At 49.8% G+C, this 14,491-nt stretch overlaps 1 protein-coding gene across 5 annotated transcripts in view; it reads left to right on the top strand.

Moving 5' to 3' along the window:
- Nucleotides 1–14,491, top strand: part of FRMD5 (FERM domain containing 5) — a 343,195-nt gene that overhangs the window by 323,609 nt on the left and 5,095 nt on the right. For 4 of the 5 annotated variants that reach the window (XM_065871164.1, XM_065871162.1, XM_065871163.1 and 1 more), the window contains exons 8-13: nucleotides 4,757–4,845; nucleotides 7,889–7,952; nucleotides 8,565–8,656; nucleotides 11,239–11,313; nucleotides 11,873–11,941; nucleotides 12,846–12,952. In XM_065871164.1, coding sequence (XP_065727236.1) covers nucleotides 4,757–4,845; nucleotides 7,889–7,952; nucleotides 8,565–8,656; nucleotides 11,239–11,313; nucleotides 11,873–11,941; nucleotides 12,846–12,952 — 496 coding nt within the window. The remainder of the gene's footprint in view (nucleotides 1–4,756; nucleotides 4,846–7,888; nucleotides 7,953–8,564; nucleotides 8,657–11,238; nucleotides 11,314–11,872; nucleotides 11,942–12,845; nucleotides 12,953–14,491) is intronic. The other variant, XM_065871166.1, reaches the window with a different exon arrangement.

Raw genomic sequence — 14,491 nt, 5'->3', positions numbered from 1 at the left:
CCTCACCCTCAGGTGGGCCCCTCTTGGCTACACTGCGGGGAGCGTGTTAGGTTTATTGCCAAAATGAAGAACTAAAGCCACTTAAGTGGCAAGTTTCTGCCCAGATTTCCATTTCTGAGCTGTCACGGGTTGATGCCAAGCCTCTTCCAGGGTGCCTGCCTCCTCCTCCTCCTCATTTCCACTCTGGTTTCTTGTGGCTGTGTTTCAGTGTATTAAAACTGGGTGGTTTTCATGATTGATTGAATGTGAAGGTCCCCAGCTGTAAGCCCTTTCAGGAATGGGCACCACTGTCTGGAAGAGCGTATGGAATCTTCTTCTCTCAGGTTTTTTAAGGATAATAGAGGCTTCGTCCACCCAGACTGAATTAGTTTCAGTTGTGCACCAGAGAGGGGATGGCTGACTTTGAGAGGCATAACAACCAAGAATGCTGTGGTCCTGACTCAGACACATCCAGGATGTCCTCTGGGGAGCAGCAGACAGAAGCCTACTTCATTGTATCCAGAGGTAGATCTGGGCAAAGATGGCCAGATGTCCCTATTTCCAAGAACCAGTCAGTACTATGATTTCCAAAAATCCTTTTCCAGACAGAGTGATCATCTTAGGGTGAACATTTGATGATGATGTATTGATGCAGGTCAAGTTTGATGGTGGGTTCCCTATGAACATGAATGACTGTGCAAATCCATCCCCTCCTCAAGAAAAACACAGTGGCCTTGTCCTGGCAGTACATCATTTAGGCCATCTCCCTAAAATCGGATGGAAGTATCGATAGTATTTCTTGGAGTATGTATTATTGTCCTCATCTTACAGATGAGGAAACTGAGGTCCAGAGAAGCAAGTAGAACCAAGGCTGAAGCTTCTTCCACAAGGATGAAAAATTGAAAATAGATTTGTCACCTCACAACCATAGAAGCAAACTAAAGTCTTTTGACTGTTACCTGATGTAGAGCAGGCCTGGCGATATCTGCTGTGGGGCTGTCAAGACCTGAGTTTTTATTCCACCTCCCATATAGTTAATGGCTCAGTCCTGTGGGTGCTGATTGCATTGGGATGGGCAGGGGACAGGGAGGAAAGACAGAATCCAGCTTGATAAGATGGAAGAGCTGAGGAGCAGCTTCCTGCCATCTGTGTCACTTCTCTCCTCATCCTCATTTCCTTCTCTTTCTGTCACATAGCTTGTCCTTCCACATACAAATCCAAAGGGCAGGCTCACAAGGAGAATGGCTCGTTAGATGAAAGAAACTGGGAAACTTGTGGCTGCCTGTTTGTGTTTTCACGCTGGTCCACGCTCTTTTTTTTTTTTTTTTCGGGTGTGCTGTGCAGCTTGGGGGATCCTAGTTCCCAACCAGGGATTGAACCTGAGCCCTCAGCAGTGAAAGCAAGTGTGGAATCCCAACCACTGGACCACCAGGGAACTCCCTGATGCTGGTCCAGATGTGAGGTTTCTTGCTGTAATTCCAATCCCATGCCTCATGTGCCAGAGACGAGTAGCAAACATCCCAGCTGCCCGCACTGTGGATGCCCACGTGCCAGGGCCTTGCAGCTTCATCTGCCACTATTGCCTTGGAAGCAGTTTGGATAATTGCTCTCTTCAAATGGGAGGATGGATTGGGATTGCACAAGGCGCTATTATTACTTATTGGGATAATAAGTAATACTTATTGGCATCTAATAGGGATTTACTCCCAGTTTGTTCCCTGTTCCAAATCAGCCAGTCTGGTCAGGAGAGACTGTTCCCCTCTAACTCCAATACCTGCCTTCACTTGGAGGCCGGCCCTGTGGTGTACGGGCGGTGCAGATGGCCAGCGCCACCCAGTTCATGGGAGGACCTGCCCTTCCCTTTGCTCTGGCCAGAGACAGGCCTGTCACTGCGATGACTCTCACAGATGTCCTTCCCCTCCTGCCCACTTCACTTTTCCCCCGGACCCTCAATGTATCACCCACATCCCCCTTCTCCATGGTCCCTAACAATGAGTAACTTCTCCCTTTCTACCTCAACTTCCCACACCCTCTTTTCCTAAATAGCAAAATTTAAATCCATCAGCATCAGGAAAAATAGTAAAATGTTAGGCTTTTTGAAAAGAGATTCTGTATTGAGTTCAATAAACTCAGCTAATCAGTAGCAGCTATAATATTATTAACAAGAACACAACCATTAGCATTTATTGGGTGCTTACAGAGCACAGCCTAAGAGGCAGATGATATCATCAACCCTGACTTGACAGCGAGGGGCCTGAAACACAGGGCAACGAAGGGACCTGGCTGAGGCCACACGGGCGGTGAGTGCAGAGCCAGGACCTGGGCTGACTGACCCGGAGCCCGTGGTTCTGGTGCAGGTGCTCTTCTACCGTTGCCCACAGGGGCCTGGAGTGTGAGACCTGGAGGGAGGCCTTCCCTGCCCACTTCGCTGCTTCCCCTCCCTCCTCTACCATCCACAATCCATCCACAAGCCTCTGCAGGCCCTGCCCTTCCTTTCCATCCTTCCGCCTGTTCTTCCTCCTGGGCCTGTCCTTCAGCAAGCAGCAGAAGACACCTTCCCCCCTCTGCCCCACTGTGCCCTCCCCTCGTTCTGCTCACGTGTGGGCTTCCCCCCGCCCCCGGCAGCCACACTGGTCCCTCTGGCCCCCACCTCACTGCCTCACACATTCTCCTGATAAACGTCTGCTGCAGGCCTGTTCTCTGAGTACAAATAAGGTAAGGCCTCCACCCTCGAGTCTCTGTCTAAACCCGCAGTTGTAGGCCTTCCTCGGGTCCTGCCTGCACAGTGAGCTGAAAGCCGCCCGGTGCCCACCCTCCAACCCTGTGGGCAGAGCCCTCCCTCACCCACTGCCGCCCCGCCCCCAGGCCAGCCTGCCCAGTTAGTGCCGGTGCCCCCTGTGAGGGACAGTGTTTGTGTGCAGTGCTGGCGCTCAGCTGTTAGCACCCACCACCAAGCCCTGATGACAGGCAGGGGGAAGCCCAGCCCCGTGGCTTCAAAGTATCTCCATTCAGGTTATTTTTAAACAGCATTTTGCTGTGCCCATGGGTTGAATGACACTGTGCTTGCAGCCAAATGTTGGGGTCACGACAGACCCTGAGGAAAGGACAGTAACAACTATACATTAATTCAAATGTCTGCAAAATATATATTTAGTTTATTTCCTGGGCCCAGATGCTCACACCTGTAATCCTGACTCTAAGAGATAGCTTTAAGGCAAAACTGCACTTTTCCTTGAGGCAAGGCTCATGAGGCCCTGCAGAGGCCCCACTGTTCTTAGGACTGATTAGGCTGAAGATCTGTGCCAGGGAGGCAAAGCCTGAAGGCCGGAGAGACTAGGAGAGCCTGACAGCCACGGCCCACACTTGCACCCATCACACCAGGGGCCTGGCCCCGACGCCATGGCACTATCTGAGCTGTGGCCCAGACAAGTGGCCTGTATGCCCATTCGATCAGCAGCATGGCATAATTTTCTGGCCACCTGAACACACACCCTGACAGAGCAGATTCTCACCTGCGGCCGCTATCAGGTGAGAGAATATAATCGTCACCCAGCTTTCTGTGCCCCATCCCAGGCTAGAAAAGACCTGGGCCTCCTAGAGCTCATTTCCCACGTGATGGAACCAGGACCTACAGCTTCTGCACCTTCTCCCCTCTTTACCCAGTAGAACCTTAAGCCTTGTGTTTACCAACTGATAGTGACAGGTGACCAGGAGGCCTCTTTGTTGGTTCAGGCACCACAGGGCTGGCGATCGCTGTTCCACTTGGCCAGTTGCTTCTTATATTTTCTTCCGCTAAACTTTCCTGAGGGAGCCCAGTGTGTCAGGCCATCATGATAATGATAACTGCTATTCTCTCTCTCATTCACACAGAACAGCTTTCTCGAAATATAATTCACACATCAAAAAAAATCCATCCTTTTCAAAGTGTGCAGTTCGATGGTTTTTAGTCCATTAACAGAATTGTGAAACTTGTGAAACAGTCACCACTATCTGATTTTAGAACATCTTCATCACCATCAAAAATAAACCCTGTACCTATTAGCTGTCACTCCCTACCTCCTCTTCCCCACAGCCCCTGGCAACCAGTAGTGTACTTTTTGTCTCTCTGGATTTTCCTGTTGTGGATATTTCATATAAATGCAAGCATACAACATGTGATCTTTTGTAACTGGCTTCTTTCACTTAGCATAATGTTTTCAAGGTTCATTTGTGTTGTTACAGGTATCAGTACTTCATTCCTTTTTACTGCTGAATAATATTCCATTGTGTGGATGTACCACATTTTGTTTATTCACTTATCAGCTGATGGACATTTGAATTATTTCCACTTTGCAGCCGGTATGAATAATCCTGCTATGAACATTCATGCACAAGTTTCTGCGTGAACATAGTTTTCAGTTCTCTTGGGTACATACCTAGGAGTGGAATTGCTTGGTCATATAGTAACTCTACGTTTAACAATTTGAAGAACTTCCAAACTGCTTTCCAAAGTGACTGCACCATTTTACAATCCCACCAGCAATGTGTGAGGGTTTGTGGTTCTCTTTGGATATTCACCACAGCTTTCTAAGATTGGTAGTATAATCTACAACTTACAGTTAAGGCCACCGAGGCTCAGAAAAGGTAAGTAACTTGGCTATTACTTCCAAATGCCAGGCTCTTCCCTCTGTGACCAACGGCCAAGTATTAACCCTGTATCCCCAGTGAACAACTGTGTTTCTCACCCTTTTACCTCTATGCCTGCATCACCCTGATGAGAAATCTTTATGTGTTACAGGACGTGTCAGGAAATGCTGCATTTCTGGCCTTCACTCCTTTTGGGTTTGTTGTTCTGCAAGGAAACAAGAGGGTCCACTTCATTAAATGGTGAGTATCTTTATTTCCAAAACAGGCTTTTTATACCTCACCAACTGGGGAGGGCTGTGGTTCCCATGTCCTATGTCTGTGATTGGGCGAGTTCTGGTTCTGAGCCCTCTCCAAAGCCTTGCATCCATAATGGTAACTGACGAAGGTAGTGGTCTCTTCTAGGGATCCTATGCTTCCACAGGGGTGTTCCTGAGAGCCAACAGCCTCTCCAGAGAGAGAAAGGTATGGAAAGTTGGTTTCTGGGTAGGATGAGACGTCTAGAGCTGGAGCCAATGTTAGGGAAGCAAAGTTCCCATGAGAACTAAGTCCTTGGGACTGTCCCCCGCTGAGGACCATAGCATCTGCAGGGATGTTTACTCCTTACCCACTCTCCTAACGAAGGAGGGCTTGCAATGACCCCTGGGGCAGATACAAGTTACCCTGTTGCTCTGGCAAAACACCCTCCTCAGACCAAACCCCACGGTGGGCACTGCCTGCTGGAGCACAGATGCTGCTCTGTCTCCTGTCCCTCTTCAGGGCTTAGGTGTCCTCAGCCTCCAAGAGTCACATCCCCACTCTTTCTTCCCTCCCCTGCCTCTCCCACTCCCAATTCTAGCAGGCAAGAGCCACTGCTGCAGCCACAGCTGCTCGGAACTGCTTCCTGTCCGCCCACCTGTTGGGGTCTGTTCTGCTGCGTGGCTCTGTGAGCCGATGCAGCAGACTCTGGTTTGTTGATGGACGTTTGGCTCTCCTAGAGACCCTTTTTCTGGCCCATGCAAACATCTTGCAGCCTCATGTTGCATATTTTACTAAGCCCCTGTGATCTCTGAACCTTCCTGGGCCTTAGACTGCCAAGTCTAAGCTGGCCAGCTCCTCTCAGGGGCTTGGACAGGTGTCTTTCCTTGGCCCAGCAGAGCTCAGCCAGGGAAGCCTGCTCCTGTCTTGTTTCCTCCGCCTTCTCAAGAAGAGCTAGCGGGGACCCTGATGACAGAGATGCTCCCTGGTGAGCTTTCTGCTGGGGATGCTGCAGGCTAGCTCTCCTGCGACATCCTCTTCAGCTCCCCTGTGCGCTTGTGGACAGACACCCCCTTTCCAACCCTTGTGGCTCTTGTGAAGCTTGGCGACATGATCAACCACAGTGCTTGTGAAACTGCTCCCCAGACATGCCCGGCCAGGCCCCGTTCCCCAGAAACCCCCTTCCCAGGGCGGCCCGCTGCACTGGGCTAACCGGTGTGCTCCCCAACACGCCCATTTGCTACCCCTTCTCAAGCTGGCCCACTCACTGCACTTCTTGGGTGAAGATGGTGAGGGTTTGGGGTCTTCTGTCCAACAAGATACTTTTCAGAAAAAGACAGTGAACAGGGTCAGGCCACCGCTCTCCCAGGGAGGAGCACTTGCTATTTGGAGACCTCTGGGTCATCTGATGTTCCTTAGAAGGCCCGGATCCTGGCCACACTCCAACCAGGGTAGCTGTCTTTATGAGGTGGCTGGTAGGGGGCATTTTAGCTAGAAACAGGTAGGACACACCGGGGCCTGTAGTCCCTAAAGTATCTTTACCCTCCAGAAGCCCTGCTGCTCACTGGGTTGTCCCAGACCCTTTTCCTTCTATAGCTTCTCTCACAGCCCATTTCTTCAGGACGTCTCTTCATATGCCTCAACATTAAAGTAATAGATGTAAATTTAATCACACTTCCAATAGAAAATTTCCTACTTTCCTATCTTGCTTGTTGAAGCCTAGGATGATCTGTGTGCTTGTTTATATATCAATCAATTGATATTTACTGTATTCTGTATGTGTATGAGAGATTGATTGATTGGGAGGGAATCTAACAGGGAAGGAATCCCATGTGGGATTACTAGTACTAGCTCAGAACTGGTGGTCAGAAGTTGTGAGCTCTCATCCTGACCCAGCTATGATTTCCAGGGAACAGGTGACCTTCCTCTGTCCCCTGAGTTTTGTCCTGTAGTAAATTGGGTACATTGTTTTCACTACCTTTCTGCTACTTTCTAGGATATTGAGGAAATCTCCCTAGAAATCGCAAAGAGGAAGAAGCCAAGTGGAGGCAGATATGCATGGTCACACCTCCTTGGGGGGTCCCAGTTAGGTAGAAAAATAAAGGCTCTGCCCCCAGTGAGGTAGGAGGGCCTTCAGGCTCCAGAGGGTAGCTGTGTCAGGCCAATGGAAGGGAAGTGAGGAGTGACCAATGCTGAGGCCTAGTTCTCTGGCTCTCAGGGACATCCACCTAAGACCCCAGTCATTTTTCCATTTTGTAAATGTAACCAAGGCTGAGAGCAGTATGTGGAGGTGAGGTCTAAGTCGTGCCATGTACAGTAACCATGTCACTTCTTCTGATTTGTGTCTGTCCTGCGGGTGGATGTACCCCAGTATCCTGTTTGCCTCTTTTACTGCAGCCATTCACTGGGCTGGTGGCTTCAAGGATTTTTCTACAAAAACCCCTAAGCCCCTTTCCTGGTCAGTACGCTGCATGACTGTTCCATGTAATCTGTTCTCTCTCTTTGGTATGTTGCCCTGCCCCCCTCCCTGAGATCGTTTGACATTTGTCTGCATTAAACTGCATTTTCCATCCAGTGGCACAGTCACCTGAAAGACTCAACTCCCTCAGAACCTGGTCGCATTGTTTTTCATTATTTGCTGTTATCTTGAACTTTGGCCTCATCAGCTACCTGTGGCATCTTACATTTGACAGTCCCATCAAGATAATGCACCTGTGTTATGAACCAAATCCCGAAATGGCCCAGGACCACTCTACCTAGACTCACTTCCCATGCAAACGTTTCCCTTTTACAGCCACTGTTGATGAGCCCGAAATCCTCCTATCACCCTATTATTATAGTGTGATTGACCAGAAAACTGTGGATTGAACTGTTTCAACAACTGTTCTCTAAGGCCCCTGCGCTGCTGTCTTGTTTCAGTTCTAATTTTGGCTAAAACTGTGTCTGTGCCTGGAGCCCCTTCCAGTCGGGGTGGGCTGTGCATCTACAAGACTTAGCTGTGAGCAAGCAGCCCACAGTGAGATGACGGGCGCTCTCTTTGTGCTTCTAGGAATGAGGTGACCAAGCTGAAATTTGAAGGAAAGACTTTTTATTTGTACGTAAGTCAGAAAGAGGTGAGTGCTGGCTTCCTTCTCTTCAGGGAGGGCTGGGGCACTGGGGTGGCTCCTGATGGCCAGGGCTGAACCAAAGTGGTCCATCCAGGCAGAGCTAAGCCCCCTGCATGCCAAGCCGGGACCAAGTTCAAGGCTGGAGGTGAGGAGACATGAGATGACGACAGGTGGCTGTAGGTCCTGGAGCACAGGGACTTCCTCAGGGATGCTGGTGACCCTCACAGGTTCCATACCTCCAGGAAGTACAGAGTAAGATTCTTTTACTTCCATATGAAAATTCCAGGAAGATAATACCAAAAAAAAAAGAAAGAAAGAAAGAAAGAAAATTCCAGATGAGAGTGCCACTTTCTCTGGGGAGGGCTCACTTGGTTCAAGCGGTGCCAGCAGAGACTTACTCTGATTGGACCTGCCAGGTGTGCCCTTCTGCACTGAACTCAGCTCTGTCCTGTGGGTGCTGCAGGCTTCTCTTCCAGCCAGCAGCCCCTTCCCCGTCTGAAGCCTCTCCCTGAGAGCACTGGGGAGCCTTCAGACAGCTCAGGGCTCAGTGTCCTGGGCCTCTTCACCCTTCGCTTTGCCATCCACACTCAGCTGTTTCTATGTGGGATTTTTTTGTAGGAGAAGAAAATTATTCTCACATATTTTGCTCCAACTCCAGAAGCCTGCAAGCACCTCTGGAAATGTGGGATAGAGAACCAAGCCTTCTACAAGTGAGTGGACACCTGGGATGGGAACTGCCTTTATCAGGGCCAAAGCCATAGAAGCTACTTTTAGAGGAACAATGGGCAGGAAAGTTTGAGAAACTCTGACAAAGGAGACATGAGATGACAAGGCTGGGCTTCCTTATAAAACTCAGACCCCTTTCCGGGTGGCTGTCTGTACCACCTGGAGGGTCAGAGCTGATGTCTGGGAATGTGTGTCAGCGGAGTTGCCCAATGTGTCTACCTTGCGATGTCGTTGGACAGCCCCAGTGGCAAAGCAGTTCTGGGTCTTTTTCCAGGGTAAGGCTTGGGCCAGAGAAAGCCCACAGGTGCCTGACTTGAATAAAGCTGGCCCCTTGGAGCCATTCAGAGCCAGAATACAAGAGCTCCATGAAGGAACAGGCACAGCCCAGAGCAGCTCCCTAAGCCTTGGAGAGACTCTGAGGCCCGCTCCCCAGTGGGTGGCCTGGTGCTGAGCTGGGGTTGCTACCAGCCCTTCCTGGTGTGTCACTGACAGAGGTGTTGCCAGTGACAGGCCAAGTGCTCAGGAGCTGGGGGTGGGGTAGCTGGAGGAAGCAAGGACTTGACTGTTACTGAGATAGCAGCTTTGGGGCAAAGGAGAGAGGTTAGCTTACCAAATGATTTTGTAAAGTATATTGAGGCTTTTGTGCCCAGTTTTCTTTGATGAAAAAAGTTGTTATAAAAGCATTACGGAGCAACGAAATAGCCCATCGAGAAACGGGTGATGCCAGATGAAGTATATTTCGCTAAAACCCTTGGTCTTGTTCTTAAAATAGAATGCCATGACTTACGCTTTAATAAGCTGCATCTTAATCAGAACAATGTAAGACAGAATGTGTGGTATACTCCTCTCCTGACAGGCCATAGCTCTCCCTCCAGTAAGGAGGATCCAGAGCAGCGTTGCTCTGGGCTGGGAGGGCACCGTCTTCCTCTCCACTCAACAGACTCTGCTACCTGCTGACTGCTGTGGGATGCTGGCCCCCACAGGCTGTTTCTTGGGCAGGCTTTCTGAGTTGTATAATAAATTCTGTGCATTTGATACCAGAATCAGGGGTGAGTTGAATGGGCAGCCTGAATTCTCACCTGAGTGGGCTTCTTTCTTCTCATGGAGAAGACACTCGGAAGACTTTCATGTGGTCACATTTCCCTCCTATTCAGTCCCTGGCTGTCCAAGGAAAGCCGAGAAAACATTTCAGTGCCATTTCTGGAGGCCCTCCTTTGTTTTTCCGTCTGAGCCATGGGAACAGAATTGTGCTTCTGAGCCTGTGACCAAACTCAGTTTCTGAGTCTTTCCTTAACAGATTGCCCACATCCACACTGGAAAGCAAGGCCGCTTTTCACTGTTCTCCATGACTACTAATTAGGTGTTAAAAGCCTCTAGCCTGGGTCAGACCCTCATTTATGCCAAGTCGCTAGCAGGAGCCACTTCGGCCTCACTCAGAGTGTCTGTCATGGGCAGATCCCTGCCCCGCTTTTGGCCTAGTGCTTTGAAGGGAGCCGGTCAGGCTCAAGAAGGCGCTCAGAAAAAAATAACTTTACGTGTCTAACACGTATTAAATATTTTAAACCAAAAAAAAAAAGAAAAGGAATGTGCTCAGACAGGAGAGTAAGTAGGCTCAGAGCCTCATGGAGCCCTGAGACAGGTGGGGATGGTGTCCCCAGCACCTGCTGTTCATGGATTATAGGGACAACTCCCTAAATATTCACTGCCCGCTCAGGACAAAGGCTTCAGACCAGTTCAGTTCCCAGCTGGGTTAGCACTACAGGCACCCAGGACATGTTGTGGATGGGGTCAGGTCTTAGGAGATTCAATCTGGGCAGCTCTGCCCATGCTTCCCTTTCTAAGTGAGAGGAGTACAGGGATCAGAGCAGTCACTCAAGGGTGGCTTCCAGAGTCTCCACCTCAGCTGTTCACAGCCTTGAAAGTGGTGTTAATGGGCTTTCTGGGGGAGGGCAAATGGTTCCAAGTTCAAACAAATGGTGGAACTTTTATTAAAGTTCAGCTAGTTTCTTCACTTCACGACTTCTCAGAGTCTCTAATGTGACAATATACTTTAGGTTCTCTCCAAGAAGGAGATGGAATAGGAAGGGCACTACTCTCTTCTCCACCCACAGTTACCCAGACATGGACACGAATTCTCAAATACTAGGACTGGAAGGGACTCCTGAGGTCAAGCAGTCCCAGCTCCACCATTTTATAGATAAGACTGAGGCTAAGAGAGGAAAAATTTGCCCAGGGTCACACTGCTAACCAGTGGCCTGGCTGAGATTCAGCAGGTGGCATTCTCTTTCCCTAACATTTATTCTCTCAGTCCCCATGGTGAACCCATGAGGCACTCTTGGGGAGCCCTCACTCTCCTAACGTGGAAGTGGATTGCAGCACGCCTGTCCATAGCACTGAGACTGTGAACACGGCCCCCAGGTGCTAAAGGAGTCAGAGACAAGCAGGGCTGTGAAGGGCCTTTTCCTGAGGGGTTTTTTCAAGTAGCCTTTGGAAGGAGCTGGGGACACAGCCTTAGGCTGTAAGGCATTGCAGACCATCTCTCACACTGGACTTTGCCTTGCTGCAGGCTGGAGAAGTCAAGCCAAGTCCGCACAGTGTCCAGCAGCAATTTATTCTTTAAAGGGAGCCGGTTCCGATACAGGTAAATAGTGACAGTAAGTAACCGTTATGGACCTATTTTCAGACCTTCTCTGGAGAAGGGTGGCCCAGTGGTCCTTATCCTGAGAACAAAGACACTGGGAACCTCCAGAGAAGTGTGAGGTTTCCATCCGATTCTCCTGTCTCCTAACCCTTTGACTATTTCTTTCCTTCCCTGCAGCCGTTTGCCTGTAGGGGTTAAAATGTGTGTCTTCTCCTGCCCTTACAAAAGCAGCAAAATAAGAACTGTACGAGTGATTCCTTTCATTTCTATCTAAAGATTTCATTTTTTTGCAATATTTCTGGAACACGCTGGACAATGAGGAATCATCCCTAAATGAGGATGGAAGATCCCAAAGACCGCAGAGACAGAGAGCTGTCAGGACGCCTTAGAGCTCTTTACCCCAGCAAGCAAGCCCTACTCAGTGGCCTAAACATTGAGAAGGGGTAGGCCCAAGAGGCCACTTCCCAATTCAGCTCAAGAATCTGAGATCTTACAGAGGAGCTCAGTCCTGGAACACTGTCTCATTTCTTGTTGCTTGTTTTATTTATACTACTTATAGTGGCCGAGTTGCAAAGGAAGTGATGGAGTCCAGTGCCAAGATCAAACGGGAGCCACCAGAAATACACAGGTAGGCACCAGGGGCTTATCCCCAAACCAGGTCCAGCTCAGATCTCGGACTCTTAAAAGAGCCAGCAGTTTGAGTACTGTGAAGATTCTGGCCATGATGGCTTCCAAACAGGTCAGCAGGGTGAAGAGACCCATCTCAGCCAAAGGCATGGGAACAGGATAACCCTGGAGAATGAGGGAAGGTGGGCTAATGCAGACAGTAGTACATCAGACCCAGGAGCCACCTTCCTGGGTAATTCTCTACCATCATCCCAAGCCCTGAAATTGGTCATAGACCTTGGAGGACATGCCCAAGCAGCAAGATTTCATTGGCTCTGGAAACAGTGCATTACAGGAAGCCAGTCACACTAGGTCTGAAATAGTTTCAGGATCCATGCTTTATGTATAACTGTAAATCCTAAATTTCCAAGAGGCCATCTCCTAAAACCTGGTAAGACTGAGGGAGAATATGATTGGCCAAAAGGTCTGGGGTTTGCCAACCAGACTGACCTCTGGGAATGGGAGCATTACTACCTGCCTTCACACGGACCCCCCCCCCCCCGCCCTCTGTGGGAAGTCAGGGGAGGCCGCATATCAGTCTTAGGCACATTTTTAGGAGCACCGCATATCCTGGGGTTCTACTCTCTGACAATCCTGCCCGGGGACCAGTGGCACCACTGCCACACTAAAGAAAGGTTCGGGTAGGTCTGGGATATAAGGAGGTTGACAAGTTTGAAGTAGTGTCTCTGACTGGGATTCAGGGACTAAAGGCAGAAAGCAGGTATTAAAGATTTTTAAAAACAAAACAAACCTTAACACAGCCAGGCAATCCTCAGGCAATTCTAGTAACCAGTCCTCAACTCTGAGTCCTGACCACATTTGTCAGTGCACTAAGTCAACAGAATTCTTTTTTTCTTTAACCTCAGAGCAGGGATGGTCCCCAGCCGCAGCTGTCCCTCCATAACCCATGGCCCAAGGCTGAGCAGCGTCCCCAGGACCCGGAGAAGAGCTGTTCACATCTCCATCATGGAAGGTGAGCATGAGCTCTGGAGAGGACCTGGGGTTCCTCCAAGTTGTCACCTGGACCGGTTCCTCACAGGGACCTTGAAAAGAAGTGAATTTCACTAGAGACAGCAGCAAGTTTCTCCAATGGTAGGGAGAATGTTTCATCCAGTCAATGGGAACACCAGCTGGGTGTCAGGTGAAGGGTAATTCCATCCAGCCCTGATGAGCTGTGGTCCAGGAGGGGTTTGTAGATCTGAGAGTATTAGACTAAACCTTTGGGAGAGAACCACCATCAAAGGCCTTATTTATGTGAGTACCTTAGTTGCTGCATTTGTAAAACCCCATGGGTTTCAAGGAAGCTGATGTACATGCAAGTACTTTAAAGAGATGAAAGCATTTACTGGGTAGGCAGCAAGCACAATGCAAAGAGCCCTGGTTAGGAAGTCAAGGATGAGGTCAAAATAGGAGCTCTGCCACACATTTTCTGGGCAGGTTGCTTAACCTCTCTGAGCCTGTTGCCCCCACTGTAGAAAGGGGTGGGGGGTGGGGGAAGGTGCCTTGGAAACTCCCAAGTATAATGGCTATGCAAGGTATGGAATTATTGAGGTCTGGCCATCATCAGACACAGCCCCCTGGTTTTCCCTCCTATCTTAGGCTGAGCGGGAGAAGTGAGCCCAGCTGTCTTATTTTGGGGTGTGCATCTCAGGAAAGTGGACTGTCTTCTCCTCTTTTGAGGAAACATAACTTTCTCCCCTCTCTGTGGCCCTTGTTCCCGTCTGTCCTGAGGCTGAAGCCACCAGGTTCATCCCAAGGCTCTTGCAGAAAGTCGGGACAGCTGTCCTCCCAGAGAAAAGGCCACCCCCTGGGGGAAGCTGGCCCTAATGTAGGTATCGCATAGGAGAGCAGCCTCAGGCATTACTGCTCCCCAGCATATGGAAGAATGTCCAGTAAAACCAGCATTCCCAGAAGAGGGAAGACTGAGGCCATCCATGTGGGGATATAACTCATTTGGAGTAGCTGCCAAGCAGGGTTAGCAAAACAACTCAGAGGTGGGGAGAACCATCCTCAAGCTCCCCCAAGACGAGCTGTGAGGCTGCCTCAGTTCCCAACCAGCTCTGGCTGTGCCTTCAGCCTCCTCCCAGAACCTGTCTTCTCCCATTGTAGCAGCAGTAGGCTCCTCAACATCCAAAACTGTCACCCATGCTTACAAAATGCCAGGGGAGGGTGCAGAAAGCTATTAGAGCAGAGACCCCCCACCCCACCCCAGGGCCAGGGCACGGCCTCAAAAGCTTAGGCTCAGAACTTCACAGCTGGCAGATTATAACACAGCAGGCCTCCACGTGCTACTCCCCAAGCCAACGTGCTCCTTACACCCCATGTCCAGTGGTGCCTATAGACAAGCACAGTCTTCATCCCTGGTCATGGCCCTCGAGGCCCATTAGACTCAGAAGGGCGTGGGTAGAAGCTCAGAACTGCCCTGGCAGGAATGAAACTCACAGGCAGAATGTAATTCAGGGTGAGGAGAGGCAGATGTACATCTGGTTTGGATGTGAAAAAAAATACAAGA

Source organism: Phocoena phocoena, chromosome 2, assembly GCF_963924675.1.
Source record: "Phocoena phocoena chromosome 2, mPhoPho1.1, whole genome shotgun sequence".
NCBI classification, from domain to species: Eukaryota; Metazoa; Chordata; class Mammalia; order Artiodactyla; family Phocoenidae; genus Phocoena; species Phocoena phocoena.
Note: the sequence above shows the minus strand (reverse complement) of the source record. Positions and strands in the feature narration are given on the sequence as shown.